Genomic DNA, 15986 nt, shown 5'->3' with positions numbered 1-15986 from the left:
AGAGGGTTAATAAATTAGAATAATTGGTTCTTAGGCTGGGAACTTAGAAGATAGAAGAAAGTTCTTTTTGTTGTTGTTTTTTTGTTTTCAAGACAGGGTTTCTCTGTAGCTTTGGAGCCTGTCCTGGAACTAGCTCTTGTAGACCAGGCTGGCCTCGAACCCAGCTAGAAGAAAGTTCTTCACACTATCTCAAGGTAAAACTCAGATACTGACTGCCTGCCACACTTTACAACCTCCTTTATCAGAGCTCATTAGTCAAACCGGTGTTTCTGCCTTGTCCACTGTCTCCTGGTACCTCCAGGCAGTGTATACTGAAGCCTTGTGCCTCCCCTTTAATGGTGCCAGTTTCCCATAACAGAGACAGTGCCTATCCCAGAGGTCACGTATCTCTGTCTCCTAAAGATTAACTCAGTTCATACCTGTTGTTTATCAAGGATGGCCAGAACACTACTCTCAGTTTGCAGAGAGAAGCTCCGGTCTTGTAAATAGAGCTATGGGTTGTAAAGTGAAATAGCCCACTGTTAATAGTTAATCCTCAAGCTGCTGAGAGAGCTGCTGAGAGTCTGTTCTCGTTCTCCCAGGCTTACAACTTTATATTTCTTTATTTCTACATTTCTCTCTTTGGAATCTTCATTTTTATATTCTTTTTCTTGGACTCTTCAGGTGGATCAGTGGATAGATAGGTAGACGGATGGATGAACTGGATGGACGGAAGGCTGAATGGGTGCTTAGAAGGATAGCTGGATGGATGGATATATGTAGGTTGATAGTTGAATCGATGGATGGGTGCTGACCACATAGAAGAATGGGTGGATGAAGGGATGGATGCGAGGCTGACTAGAGGGACAGAACTGATGGAAAAATATGTTGATGGGTACTGATACTCTTTGGTCCTTTTCTGGACTTGGTTGGTCGTCAAGGGTTCAAATTCTCCCATAACTCATAGAAACAGAGCCAATAAGCACATCGTGTGCTGTGTCAAAGCAGTTGCTCACAGTCTCTGGGGTTCAGGTCACAAACCCCGGATGCAGTGTAACCCTTCCTGCCAACTACGTGCCCGTAGGTTTGGAGTACAGTGGACCTGGTGTAAGACACCTGGGTTCAAAACTGCCACTGTCCCCTGTCCTAACAGGGACACACTGTGGCACTGACTGCATGCTGTGGGTGGATTAGGCAGGATAGGAGGGGGTTCAGGGTTCGGACACTGCACTGCTGAGGATAAAGCTATGAAAGCAGACTCTCTCCACAGTGCTGAGCTATCTTATCTGCAGCCTTCCCTCCCTGTGCTGAATTATCAGTGTGATAACACGGAGAACACAATTTAGCCTTTCTAAAAAATACATTCCAAATCCCAACGTACGTGAGCCCTGGGAGTTTCAAAGGGAGGACTGTGCGCTGTGTGCCGTGTGCTAGAACAAGCCCTCAGCATACGGTCAACAATGTCTGCATCTTAGGGTTGTACTTGTGTGGTTGTGTGTGTAGTGTGTATGTTTTAGCCCGTGTGGTATGTGTTAGTGTGTGTAGTATAAGTGTGTGGTCAGATGTGTAGTTGTGGTTGTATGTGTAGTGTTTACATATGGGTATGTTGTGTGTGGTATGTGTGGCATCTGTGTGGTTTTGTTGCATGTTTGTGGTATGTGCAGTATGCGTGTGGTTGTGTTGCATGTGTGTACACATGTGCCATGGAGCATGTGGAGGTCAGAGAACAACTTTCTGGAATTAGTTCTTCTACTTTGTGAGTTCTGAGGGTTGTTCAAGGGTGACCTTGACCACCTGATCACCCTGTTCCCCTCCCCACTCTCCGGTGCTGGGATCACAGGCACATACATGTGTGAGCCTGGGCTTGCTGTGTGCGGGCAAACACACGACCAGCTGAGCTAGAGCTGTCCTACTCCTGAGTTTTCTTTAGGTGAAAGCAAATTAATTATGCGGTGGTTTTATAGATCAGAAAGTGCAGAGAAGAGGTTCAGTCAAGGTCACATTGGAGGGTGGGGCAGCCAAGTTTGTCAGAACACAGTTTTCCACCCACAGCCAGCCTCTTGCAATCAGATTCTTGTTGAGCGTGTGTCTTGCAACTGACCAAGACTTTCCCTCTGCAATACCCAAAAGTTAAATTTAGCTGCTGATAGCGCAAGAGAAAGGCTTAAAAACGAGGTGGAGCCACGGTCGGTCCCATTTGAGCAATTTCATTCAACAGCGCAGCCGTTGGGGGAGGAGAGCTCATGTGTGTAAACCCAGCACCAGGGAGGCTGAGGCAAGAAGGTCGGGAGTTCAAGGCCAGCTATGTGAGACCCTGTCTCAATTAAGAAGAAAAACAGGAGCCGGGCGGTGGTGGCACACGCCTTTAATCCCAGCACTTGGGAGGCAGAGGCAGGTGGATCTCTGTGAGTTCAAGACCAGCCTGGTCTACAAGAGCTAGTTCCAGGACAGGCTCCAAAACCACAGAGAAACCCTGTCTCGAAAAACCAAAAAAAAAAAAAAAAAAAAAAAAAAGAAGAAGAAGAAGAAAAACGGGGAAAAGGGGGGATAGAAAAGTAAAAAGAGAAAAGCACATGTTGGTTTGTACGCAGGCAGAGTGGCACACCAGGGTGTGTAGCGATCCGTCTTTTTCATCTTTATTCCTTAATGTATGCAGGCGGAAGGAAATCAGCCGGGGTGTGGTGGTGCCACCTGGAGTGTGGCCTCCTAGGATGGCTGAGGCAGGAGGATGGCTTCAAACCTTTGGAAGCCAGCCTGGGCAGCAGAAGAAACACCAAAATAGAATTTGACCTGCACGGTTCGAATGACCTTGGTGGTCTGGCAAAGTACAGCCCACCTGTACCTGGTCACTTCTCAGCACTAGGGGAGAGTTCTGGGGCTCAGGGGAGCAGAGCACAGAGGTAGAGGTCCACTCTCACTAGCTCTACCGAGTCCATGCCGTCAGCATGTCAGTCAAGTCAGTGCTGAGATCAGATCTCTGCTGGACCACGACTTCCCCTCTCCTGTCAAAAAAGAATTCAGACAAACCCATGTCAAGCTTGCAGCTGATTCTCTTACTGGGGAGCTGGTCTTCACATGGTGCCGTTCACACTGTTGGCCTGAAGTTAGGAGAACATCCACAGAACACTGAGGGAGCTTTGGGAGTTTGGCGATAAAAAGCTAGCTGGCTGTCAGGAAGCTGCAGAGCCAGACTTTTCTGCAGGATCCTGAGCTGGAATGCAGGCTGTTTGGGTGTCTTTGTTACTTTAGCCAGTGGGAGGATGGTTACTGCCGTGAAACTTACAAGAAGAAAACCAAATCAACCTATCGTGGGTTTCCTCCCTCCTTCCCTTCCTCCCTGTCTCTCTCTTCCTTCCTTCCTCCTCTTCCTCCTCTTCTTTTTTTGAGGAGGTGAAGTTAAAACCCATGGTTGGGGTGGGGAGACCTAGAAAATATAAACTGAGAATTTTGCCCACCCTTTTTTTGTTTTTCTTCAATTGTCTAATGAAGGCCTCCCAGAATCTCCGACTCTTGTATAACTGGGGTAAGGGTTCCTGTTCACATGGCTGTGGGGTGCTTATTGGCCCTCTAGAGGGAGATCCTGGGCATACAGCCCAGGGAACAGGTGCCATCAGGGGTTACCACTAAGCTACGCCCTCAGTAACCCCGCCTCCCCCGAGTTCATTGCAGGATTTTTATGCAGTGCTTCAGAACGTACTTATGTATAGTCCTGTCCCTGTGAGGGCCTTCTCTTCTCCGGTCCACGCCTTCCTCATCTGTGAAGCCAAGGTGTGGTGGGGATGAGCCCAGGGAGCCTCCTGGACTTTTCCCGATTTTGTTGATGCTTAATAGGGTCCTCGGTGGCTCCAATGAGTAAAAAAGCCTGGTAACCCAAGCAATCCCCAGGACCCACGTGGTGGAAGGCGAGAACCGACTCCCACAAATTGTTCCCTGATATCCACACTTGCTGAGGGAGGTCCACCTATAAAAATAATAAACGTATCTTAAAACATCTTTAAACTGAACGTGGGAAACTCACCGAGCCCCCCCCCCCCCACCCCCGTAACCAGCACAAGAGTGACTGCCTTTTTGAGCTTCAGCATTTTCATCGGATCCCTACCGTGCATGTCAAACTTATGGAGTGCAGTGTAGAGGGCTGTGAAACATCTCCGGGGTTGCTGGGAGGAAGAGGACAGTCTCCCTGAGTTCACCAGAGGTCTGGAGCAGGAGCAGAGGTGGCTTGGGGAAAGGGGGAGGCGGGGCCCGGGCGGGACAGCTCTCTGGGGGCGTGGCCGTGTCGGAATTGGGAGTTGGCTGGAGGCGAGGCCCTGGGGCGTGGCCGAGCCGTAGGGGCGTGGGTGAAGCCACATAGCCTGGTGGGAGGTTAGGGGACCGGCAGGAGGTCGGTCATTCTAGCAGGGCGTGGCCAGGCGGGGCTTTGCTTCGGCTTCCAAGAGTAGAGAGCAGTTCGGGATGGCCTGCGAGGCGCATTGCCCCGCTTGTTGCAGCTGTCGCAAGCTGCGGTCAGAGGCCCTCCGGGAGAACGCTTCCGACTCTGGTGGCGACCTGGCGACCGTGCTGTGCCTTGGGAACGGGGCTTGCTCCCTGGGATTAGGGGTTGCAAACTGCGCATCCCCATGGGAGCCGGCTAGGATTGGCCGGTGGGCCTGGCAACATGAGCCCCGCTAAATGCAAGGTCTGTTTCCCTGAGCTCACAGGAAAGTAAGTAAGCCCGCGATCTTAGAGTAACTGCTTTTGCAAACTCGTGTGCCCCTTCCAGTCCAGATCCGCTGTCCGCCCCTGAACACCCTATCTTTCCCCACCTTCCTCCCAAAGAGATTCGAGTTTAGCTTGGGCCGCTATAGGGGATGGAGCCCACCTTGCAAACTAGCGTCCTAGGTGGGCACTCAGTGATGTTTGGAGAAAACATTGCCCAGCACACAAGCGCCTCTAGATTGATTCCTGGGTCGCGGCACCCTTCCGATCTCCTCTCCTCTTGCCTCTTTGGCCTTGAGAAAGTGGCGCTTGTGGGAGGCAACACTTTTTGAAGCTGAAGCCCTTGGAGAGCTCAGGTACCCTGAGCAAGTTTTTTATTAAAGGTCATTTTCTGGGCATGCTAATTGGGCAGAGCTTCTAGCCCCACCTACTCGACTGTTAATTTCCTTTCCCCTTTCATTTATCGCACTATGAAAACAGTCACCAAAGGGATGTTGCATTCGTTGCTGAGAATTCAGCCCTTTAGCCCGTAGTGTAGTGCACATTTGTAATCCTGGCACTGCCGAGGCAGGAGGATTGAGTTTGAGGCCAACTTGGGCTGTATAAGAAAGCCAACACACATAAAGCCTTAAACAAACAAATGCACAAACTTTGAAAATTATGAATAAACAAAAAGAGAAGTAAAGATATAATTCCACGTGGATCAACAGTAGATACTAACAAGCCTTGTTTCCAGTGCACATGATTAATTTATAAAATTGAACCATACAGAATTTATTGTATTGTAACTCACTTTTAGTCTTTTTTCAAGTGGGCTCTGCAAATGATGAGTTTATCTGTGTTTTTCTGGCCTGAGAGCAATAGTTGCTATGGGGTTAAACAGTTGAAAGCAATCAAGAGAAGAACACCATTTGTGTGAAAACTATGAGAAATTCAAAGGTCAGAGTGCACAAATAAAGTTTTATTGGCACATAGCTCCACTCACTGGTTTCTAGAAAGCCCGTGCCACCACTTGTGGGCTTTGCTAGATGACCTGAGTATTCGGACAGAGGCTAGGTTATAACACTTGAGGTATCAACTAGCTGGGACTTGACTTGCCAACCTTGCTCTGTGTGCCAGGCTTTTCCTGGGTCCAGCGTGTTCCTGTAAATGATGCACTTTAACACGTGCAAGCAGTCACTGTGTGCAGTGGATAGTCCAGCTTTATCTCCTCTGTGATGTAGATACAGCACAGCAAGCCACAGCCTGGAGCTGAGGCACTGCCTTCTCCTTAGCTACTTTCTTGTAGCAGATTACCTGGTCCATCAGGATCCGCTATGCACGTCCCATGTGTGTAAAGTTTGCCTCTGCAAACAAGAAGGGGTATAGCTGTGTTTGGCAAGAACTACTTGTATCTTCCAGAAACTCCCAGTCAAGTGGTAGCAAATGTCTGGTCAGTTCAATAGTCTTACCTTCTTTATGGTTTTACCTTCTATCAAATATGGTCTGAAAATATTGAGTTAAAAATTCCAGACATAGTTCGTATATTTTATGTCGTTGATGGCCCTGAGGGATGTGATGAAATCTTTTGAGAGCCCATCCCCCACACAAAGTATTCTTTTGTACAGTGTATCCATTCTTTGTATGCTATCTGCACCTTAGTATTTAGTGCGTTCCTGGTCACCACATGGCCATTATGTTACCATGCTACTTCTGCTCAAGTAACTCTTATTTCCTTAACAATTGCCTAAAAGCAGAAGGGGAGAGATTCTGGAGATTTTATTATGGTACTTGTTACAATGAATCTATTTATTAATATTATTGGAAATCTCTTTTGTTGTTGTTTTGTTTTTGAGACAAGATTTCTCTGTGTAGCCTTGTCAGTCCTAGAAGTAGCTCTGTAGACCAGGCGGGCCTCAAACTCACTGCGATCTGCCTGCCTCTGCTTCTGGAGTGTTGGGATTAAAGGCATGCGCCATCACCGCCGGCCCTGTTATTGTGAATCTCTTACCATGACTAATTTATAAGATAGACTTTATCATTGGTATGTACATGTAGGAAAACAAGCCAGCCATCCAGTATCGATGGGCTCAGGACTAACCATAGTCCTAGGCTTGCGCCCCAGGTCTAGAACAGGTTCTCTAAAGATCTCCTGTAACTCTAATTCAAGGTCTGGGCTCTCCAGGTGATCAGGGTGGATAGAACAAATATGTATTACAAGGAGACTTATTAGATTAGCTTGCACAGTCATTATACCTGCTATCATTGTGGGACGCTTTTCCCATGTTAGTATGAGTTCTTTGTAGGTGTCATGCCAACTTCTCATGCGGTAACCTCAAATTTTTCTTTTCCTTCCTTTTTCTTTTTTTCTTTCTGTTTTTTAAGACAGGGTTTCTCTGTGTAGCTCTGGCTATCCTGGAACTCACTCTATAGACCAGGCTGACTTCAAACTCAGAGATCCACCTGCCTCTGCTTCCCGAGTGCCGATCAAAGGCGAGCGCCAACACTGCCCTGCCTCCGTTGCCTTGAGCATGAGTTGAGCAGGGATTCGACTGACCCCAGGCTGTTGCCCACCGGGTTCATTCTACCAGCTCTGGATTCTATCTGCTATGTTAAAAGCTTGACCTGCTTAACTAACAAAGCCTTTAGGGACCCTTTGTGAAGTCCTTTAGCTGGCCATGTCTAAGCAGAGGGCCAAGAAAAGGACCTAGGGCTAGGGTCCGCCACATCTTCATGGGTACAAGTGGTTCATGGAGCATGGAGATCATATCCCTCCACCTTCACCTTTCAGGAGCCTGCCACCCAGCTCCCAAATTAATCACACATGGAGTGATGTGGGATTCCCCTCTCTATGCTCTGAATATGTTTTATTACCATTGGATAATAAAGAAGCTGCTTTGGCCTATGGCAGAGCAGAATAGAGCTAGGTGGGAAAACTAAACTGAATGCTGGGAGAAAGAAGGCAGACTCAGGCAGAAGCCCAAGAAGCAAGATGTGAGGTAACAAACGAGCCTCGTGGTAAAATATAAAATAATAGAAATGGGTTAATTTCAGATGTAAGAGTTAGATAATAAAAAACCTGAGCTAATAGGCCAAAGAGTATGTAATTAATATTAAGCTTCAGAGTGGCTCTTTCTTTCTTTTTTCTTTTTTTCTTTTTTTTTTGTTATTTGAGACAGGGTTTCTTAGTAGCTATGGAGCCTGTCCTGGAACTTGCTGTGTAGACCAGGCTGGCCTTGAACTCACAGAGATCCACCTGCCTCTGTCTCCCGAGTGCTAGGATTAAAGGCGTGTGTCACCACTGCTTGGCAGAGTGGTTATTTCATAAACAGCTTCAGGCTGGTGGAGAAAAACTGGTCCAGGGGGACCAGCAGGACAGAGAATTTTTGTAGCTACAATGGAGGTTCATTTCTGATAAATGCCTGGTCTTAGCTTGGCTTGTTTCTTGCCAATTTTTATTTCTTATTTGTTTGTTTATATTAAAAAATGTGTATGAGTGTTTGGCCTGAATATATGTATACATGTATGACACATGTGTCCTGCACCAGAAGAAGTCAGAAGAGAGCATTGGATCCCCTAAAACTGGAATTACAAATGTAATTTGTAAGAGTTACCATGTGGATACTGGGAATCGAACTCAGGTCCTCTGGAATAGCTGTCAGTGCTCTTAACCATTAAGCCATCTTTTCAGGCCCTTGCCAGCTTTTCTTAAATTATCCCATCTACCTTTTGCCTCTGAACTTTTACCGTTCTCTACTCCTGTATATTTCCTTCCCTTCTTACTCAGTGTCTAGCTGTATGGCTGGCCCCTGGAACTCTCCTCTCCTCCTTTTCTTGTTCCTTGATCTCTTTTCTCTCTTTTTCTTCTTCTATTTATCCACTCTGCATGCTAGCCCCACCTATCCTTTCTCCTGCCTTGCTTGCTATTGGCCATTCGGCTCTTTATTAGACCAACCAGATGTTTTAGGCAGGCAAACTAACACAGCTCCACAGAGTTAAACAAATGCAACATAAAAGAATGCAACACATCTTTGCATCATTAAAGAAATGTTCCACAGTATAAACAAATGTAACACATCTTAAACTAATATTCCATAACAGGGCCCTTGTAACATACCTAAGATAATCTTCCCCAGCAGGCCCTCCTCTGTCTGGGTCAAAGGATGTGCTGTCACGAGGATTCTGCCATTGCTTACATGAGAGATCTTGCCATGGTCCACCTACCCTCACCTCCTAGAGATGGGGTTCATCTTATTCCTCAGCACCCACCCCTTCCCTCTCCTTTTGATATTTTTAGACATGATTTCACATAGCCCAGGCTGACTCTGAACTCCCAAGGATAACTTTAACTCTGATCCTCCTGTGTCTACTTTCTGAGAGTTGGGATTACAGGTGCGTATTCAGGAATCAATACAAAAGTCCCCATGTCGGTCTACCTCAGGGTTGGTGTGCTATTCCTCTAAAAGGCCAAATAGTAAATACTTTCTGCTTTGTGACCATATAGTTTCTCACAGCGACTCACTTCGCCTTTCATAGTGGTAGTGACTACACAATTAAATGGGCCTGGCTGTGTCCCATTAGAGGACTCTAAAGCAGGACGTTCGTGTAATTGTTATGTGGCACAATAGAAATCTTTGGATGTGGTAAAGTCATTCATGGCAGATTGAATTTGTTCAGGGACCACCTCTGCTCACCCTTGACCTGGTATCATTCTAGAAGGCATCAAAAGGGTGTGTGTTCCTGAGAAATTCCCAAGGGTCAGGCTGTCAAGACAACTCAGCAGGCAAAGGTGCCAGCCATTAACCTTGACCTAAGTTTAATTCCTGGAGTCTATATGATAAATGAAAGAACTGACTCCCAAAAGCTGCCCTCTGACCTCTCCATACACACGGTAGTTTATGCAGACCCCTCCAAATAAATTAATAAATCAATTTAATTAAGTGCTTTTAATAGAAATCTCCAAAGGTCTATTATCTGGTTTCCTACTTATCTGTAAGATTAGTTTTTATTTCTGTGTTTTGGTGTGTGTGTGTGTGTCTGTCTATCTGTATATGCTGTATGCCTGTGTGTCTGTCTGTATGAGTGTGTGTGTGTATGCTGTGTCTCTCTGTGTATCTGTCTGTATGTGCCGTATGTGTGTGTGAGTTTATGTGTGTGTGTGTATGTGTGTGCACCCTCAGAGGCCAGAAGAGGGTATCAGATCCCCTGAAACTGGAGTTTGAGGTAGCTGTGAACCACCCGTGTGGGTCCTTTGGAGGAACGACAAGCTCTCTGAACTGCTGAACCATCTCTGTGGCTCCCAGGAACCTAGTTTTGAGTTGTCTGTAGGAAAGTGGCTTTAGCAGCTCCACTGGCTTCATGCCTTCTTCCTATGCCCCGTTACCAACTGCAGACATGCTTTGTGTAGACGTTGCCTCCCTCCCACCATGTGGTGGTCAGGGTGCTGGTTCCTGCCCATCCCCTAGTGACAAGAGAGGGTGAGGGATTTAAGTGTTGGGGGACACTGGGGCCCTGAACAGCTCTGTTTGTTCTCTGACCCTGGGATGGTACCCAGGGTCTACCACAGGCAAGAGTACTACTGTTGAGCGGCACCCCACCTCCCTAGATGCTGTATGTTTGTTTAATTTATCAAAAAATTATTGGGGAGAGGGTGACATCTGTGGCAGTCAGATCAGTTTGCATTAGTTGGTTCCTTTCCTCCATCTTGGGGGTTGAAAGGCTCAGAGTCAAGTCATCAGGCTTGGGGGCCCAGCCTGCATTTGCTTGTTGAGACGGAGACTTCCCATGTGACTCAGGCTGACCTTGAATTCACAATCCTGTCTCCACCTCCCTGGTGTTTTGATTCCAGGGTGCATCACCACTCCCCATTTCAGGTCTGACCAAGGGGAGGAGCAGAATACTGGCAGGGTGTCACAGGTTCTGGAGCAGAAGATCAGGAGGGTGACCCTCGGCCAGCCAGGTTTGCCCACTGCAGCTCTGTCGGAGCTCAGGGCCACCCTGTGCATTGTATGGGGCTGAGCAACATCTCTGATCTTGACCCATTAGGTACAGACTCCCTGAGTTGGTATTGTCACACATCCTTCTGAGGAGCAGAAGTGCCCTGCTTGAGGACCCCCATGCCCTCTCTCTTATTTCCAGAGGCCATATTGCAGGGTTTGTCTTTGCACCTACTCAGTCTTTTCTATCCTGGTTAAATTCTGAGGTTAGATAGGGTTAAATCACCCGCCCAGCTCTGTTGCTTATCAACTTTGTAATTGAGGTAAGTGGTCCTCCCTGTCTCATTACTGAGAACAGATGGCAGCTTCTCCTACACAGAGCGGTAGGAAGTCAGCGAGAAAGTCCAGGCCATTGTATGCCCTTGACAGCATTGATTTCCTCCCAGAACAGCCTGGTCTTGTGCCCCAGCAGCTGACTGGGATTGGTGTTTGGCTGGCACCTCTGTTGTTGGTTGATGCTTGAAGCCATTTCCCGAGCCACCGTGGCACATTTCAGCCCTCACCCTTGTCCTCCTGTGTAAGGTCAGGGCTTAGTGTTCTTAGGTTCTCCTTCAGTCGGCTCCAGTGCCAGGGGAAGGTCGTCTGTCTGGAGCCAACACTGGCTGGCTTCCAGCATTGTCAAAAAGAATCACAACAGCCCTGTGCCTGGACTGGAGATGGGCCAGGAACAAGGCTACCCCTTGCCTTGCATCCTTCTTTGATGGTCTTCAGGGAAGGGCTCGAGGCCTGCCTGAAAAAGGGATTCCATCACCAGCCAAAAATCAAAGTGACGCCACAGATGGTTCTAAGCCTCAGAATGAGTTTTTCTTAACTGTGCATATTTCCATCAAGTCCCAGGAGCTGGAAGGTTTGTGTGTCCGAGAGTGGAGGGGTCAGACTTTCTGGTGCAGGGTGATATCAGCCTGTGAGGGAAGATCACTGACAGGCGAGGATAGAGTTCAGATGGGGGCTTTGTGGAATAGGCTCAGCGAGTGGCTTGTTGCTCCTCTTGGTTAAGGAGCAGGTAGACCCTGACTCTCCTGGTGTGGTCATTGATTCACTGAGCACCACATGTCACCCTGGGCCCCTTTCTACTGAGGGTCTGGACGCCTCACTTAATCATAAGTAAACATGCAGCCCTACCGAATGAGCTGTGTGTTATTGTCCCCATATCCCAGCTAGGAAAACTGGGTGCTCCAGGGGACGGTGGAATAACCATGGCTTTGGAAACAATAGACACCATTCAGGAGAGGGACGCTTGAAACGGGAACACTACTCTCCTTACTAGGGTCAGCAGGCCATCAGGTGTCAAGGAATAGGATGCTCTAAGGAGGAGACATTGGGTTGGGGACATGGCTCAGTCAGTATTGCAAGTTGGGGGAACTGAGTTCGATTCCCACCAACCCATTAGAAAATAAGTGTCCGGATGTGTAGAATTTGCAGGTAGCTGTTGCAGCATAACGGGTGAGCTCCAGGTCGGTGGGAGACTGTCCCAAAGGAGGTGGATGGTGTGTGGAGGATGGCGCCCAAGGTTGTCTGTCCACTGGCCTCCACATACGTGTGCACACACCCCATGCACACACATAGCATCATGAATACACATGTTCTATGAAAACCTGAAGGGAGCTGGGCGGTAGTGGCTCACGCCTTTAATCCCAACACTCAGGAGGCAGAGGCAGACGGATCTCTGTGAGTTTGAGGCCAGCTTGGTCTACAAGAGCTAGTTCCAGGACAGGCTCCAAAGCTACAGAGAAACCCTATTTCGGGGGAAAAACAAAAAAAAAACCAAAAGGGAAAATTTACATACCCCCAAACCAACCCTGGGACATTGAAAATGTAAGGGCCAAAATGAAGAATTTTGCTGCATGGATGGTTAGGAGAGAAGGCTGAGGGACTTCTCCAGAAGATAGAAGAAAAGAGGAGAGAAGAAAATGCTCTAATGGGCTAACTTCAGAATTTCAACAAAATATATAATGTAGTAGGCTAACCTCTGACTTCAACAGCCAAGCTTCAGGATATGATAGGGAGGAATAAGAGGTAAGGAGATATTCGGAGACAGAGTCCCAGTGTATCAACTTTCAATTTAGAGAAGGCGGGGCTTGGGATAGATCTCAGAATCCTTCCATCCATAGCCTGTGAGCCTCGGGCTCCATTCCCAGCACCATGAAGACCTAGGACACCAGACCGAGAGGGCCTGGCAAATCCACAGCCTCGCTGACAGAAACAGACATGTTTGTGCACACATGACACCGTCAAATACAGGGGACAGAAGAACATGTAACCTTCCAAATATGGAAAAACCAGGCCACTGACAAAAGATCAAAGATTAAAGCCCACCAACCAAAAAACAAACAAAAATCCTCCAGCCAAACAACAAAAAGAAACAAACAATAAAAACCCCAAACACCTGGGGACTCCGACACCACGACGCTGGCTTCAAAACTCTGAAGGAAGTTTGCCTTCCTTCAGCTCAGCACAGAGTGAACAACGGGTCTGTACCCAAGAGCAGAAGGATAACAGTTGCCAGACATGCAAGGCAGTCATGTTTTCTGTCCCCTCCATAGCTTTCTCAGAAGGCTACGTGAGGGTTTCTGCCATGGAAACCATAGGGGACACCAGGAAAGAGCAGCAGTGTCTACAGCAGAGCAGCCAGCATGTGGTCAGGATGCTGGTGGTGGGGACCTGGGGCAGGGTCGAGGACATCATCGTAACGCACACTGCGGTTACACACATTGTCTTGTTAACCGTGTGACACTACCAACAGATCTCTGCCAGCAAAACAAGGGAGTATCCAGAGAGAGATGGGGCCCGCCAGCCACCCCGGGTTAGAATCCTACTGTGAGGAAAGGCAGAAGGAAGGACAGACATCTGTGGTGCCTGTCGGGTGTATGAGATGGAAGCCACCCCTAGGGATGGCCCCTGTGGGAGGGTGACGACCCGGAGGAGTTAGCCTCCTATGCTAGCGTCTGTGACCAACAAAGAACATCAAGTAAAAGGTGAAAATCACCTTCTCCAGAAGAAAATAGAGAACAAAGGGCCATGGTGGCTCACCACCCTCATCTGTGAAAGCAAGCAGGCCAAACAGAGCCCGCTCTGCAGGAGCCTGGGGAGGCGCCTGGACAGAGCAGCTGTGGAACAGCTAGGCCTCCTCTCTGGATGGCACGGCCACAGGCGGCATCTCTGGCAGATGGCTCAGGAGAGTGCGATGTGTGCCCAGTGATGCTGCTTCAGTCACCAAACAGCCACATATGTGAGGATCAGTTGGTGTTTCTAGCCCAGTGCTGTGTAGAATGGCCAAGGCTGTATGTCCCTGCTACTTATGAGGCCGATCCAGGAGGATCTCAGTTCTAGGCTATCTTGGGTTACACAGACACTGTTTCAAAAAAGAGATTCTAGACTTATCATGTGGCTTTCCTAAGCTGGGTGAGTGCGTGCTAGGATGTCCCTACAGTGTAACCTAACGCACTTCACTCAGGAAGCATCTCTGCCCTTCAGCTGGGTCTGTCTGTGTCCTGGGGGTGTGGAAGCTTGCAGATGTGAAATGCCGGAGTCAACAGGGGTTTCCTTTCGGAGGTTACAGAGGAGTGAGGCAGGGGCCTTCCTTGTATTGTGATGTAGTTTGTGTTTTTATTATATTTATTTGGGGTGTATGCATGTGTGTGTGTGTGTGTGCACGCGCATGCATGCATGCATGCATGTGTGCATCAGAGGACAACTTTTAGGAGTTGCTTCATTCCTTCCACTACATGGGTCCTGGGGATTGAACTCAGATAGTCAGACTTGGCAGCAAGCACCTTTGCCCGCTGAGCCATCTTGTCATGTGTTTTTCCTTTTGTTTTCAAGCCTTTAAGTTTCCTGAACGCTCAGTGAGTTTTTATCCACACTGACTGTATACAGAGGACTTTTGTTTCTTTTAAGATTCTACTTGTTTTTAGTTTATGTGTATCAGTGTTTACCTGCATGTATGTCTGTGCATGTATCATGTGGAGGGCCCACAAAGGCCAGAAGTCAGGGTTAGATCCCTGGAGTTTGAGTTACAGGGAGTTGAGAGTCACCGTGAGGTACTCAGGAGCAGCCAGTGCTCCTTGTGACCAGGTGACAGGGACTCCGGTCACCACAGTACAGAGGGTTTGGTGACTGCTCGTCCTCCTTGCATTTCCTGTACAAATGCACAAGAACCGACACGGACGGTTGCATCTTCCTTGGGCCCAGAGGCTTCGTTGAGTCTGCCATCAGCGTGCGTATTCGGAGTCCCGTCTCATTCATGTTCTTCCCCGGTTTCTTTGAGTGTGTGTGTGTGAGGGACACTTCCTGAACCCCTCTGTGATTGTGCCTGTGTGTTGACACCTGATCTGGGGTCACTGCTCACTGGTGATAGATTGACCCTTCCTCTTCTTCTCTTCCGGTGGCAGCTGTTCTTCCAGGCCCAGGGTGGGAAGGAAGGGGAGGGAAAGCGAGTCGGAAGCACAACTTCTTTTTTTTTTTTTTTTTTTTTTTTTAGTTTTTCGAGACAGGGTTTCTCTGTGGTTTTGGAGCCTGTCCTGGAACTATCTCTTGTAGACCAGGCTGGTCTCGAACTCACAGAGATCCACCTGCCTCTGCCTCCCAAGTGCCGGAAGCACAACTTCTATACTATGTTTTCCAAAACTTTTTTCAGCTTTTAATAATAATAAAAAGTCTATACAGAAAAGTTCATGAAAGTTCCATGTACTAAATTTGTCAAATGTTGGAATGAAGAGTCATAGTGTGTATAGATCTCCTTCCTGCTTATAGTGTGCCCATGGTTGCTGTAAGTTCCCAGATAGGGGACGTGCCAAGCAAAGGCTGAATTATAGCAGGCATGGACCTCCTGAGATAGCCTTGAGTCTCTTTGTGCTTCTGTGTTTTTTTTTTGTGTGTGTGCATGTGTGTGCGTGTGTGTGTGTGTGTAGGGTGTGTGTGGCGTGTGCATGTGTAGGGTGTGCTTGTATGTGGTGTGTGTGCATGTGTAGGGTGTGTGTGGTCTGTGCATGTGTAGGGTGTGTGAGCACACACACTCTCCCTGGCCACTGGTTTTTCCCTCCGACTCTGCCCTGGAGGCCCCAGGCTTCCTCCCTTATGGCTCCCATCTTCCCTCTCCGCAGACCCAGCATGTCCGGACTCCACCTGGTGAAGAGAGGCCGTGAACATAAGAAACTGGACCTGCACAGAGATTTCACTGTAGCGTCCCCAGCTGAGTTTGTCACCCGCTTTGGGGGCAACAGGGTCATCGAGAAGGTACAGATGAGTCCTGCATGCTGATGGGGGTGGGCTCCTTTTCTTGGTTGGATACTTCAGAGGGAAAGAAGCCGCCACTTGGGACACTTGCTTGGGTGCTGG

The 15986-nt window shown here is 48.2% G+C and overlaps 1 protein-coding gene across 1 annotated transcript in view; it reads left to right on the top strand.

Annotated features, from left to right (window-relative positions):
- Positions 1-15986, top strand: part of Acacb (acetyl-CoA carboxylase beta) — a 125007-nt gene that overhangs the window by 27861 nt on the left and 81160 nt on the right. Inside the window, exon 3 of the mRNA XM_057764110.1 lies at positions 15752-15884. Within this exon, the coding sequence (XP_057620093.1) occupies positions 15752-15884 (133 nt within the window). The remainder of the gene's footprint in view (positions 1-15751; positions 15885-15986) is intronic.

The sequence above is a fragment of the Chionomys nivalis genome, chromosome 3, assembly GCF_950005125.1.
Source record: "Chionomys nivalis chromosome 3, mChiNiv1.1, whole genome shotgun sequence".
NCBI classification, from domain to species: Eukaryota; Metazoa; Chordata; class Mammalia; order Rodentia; family Cricetidae; genus Chionomys; species Chionomys nivalis.
This window is presented reverse-complemented; position numbering and strand designations above follow the sequence as displayed.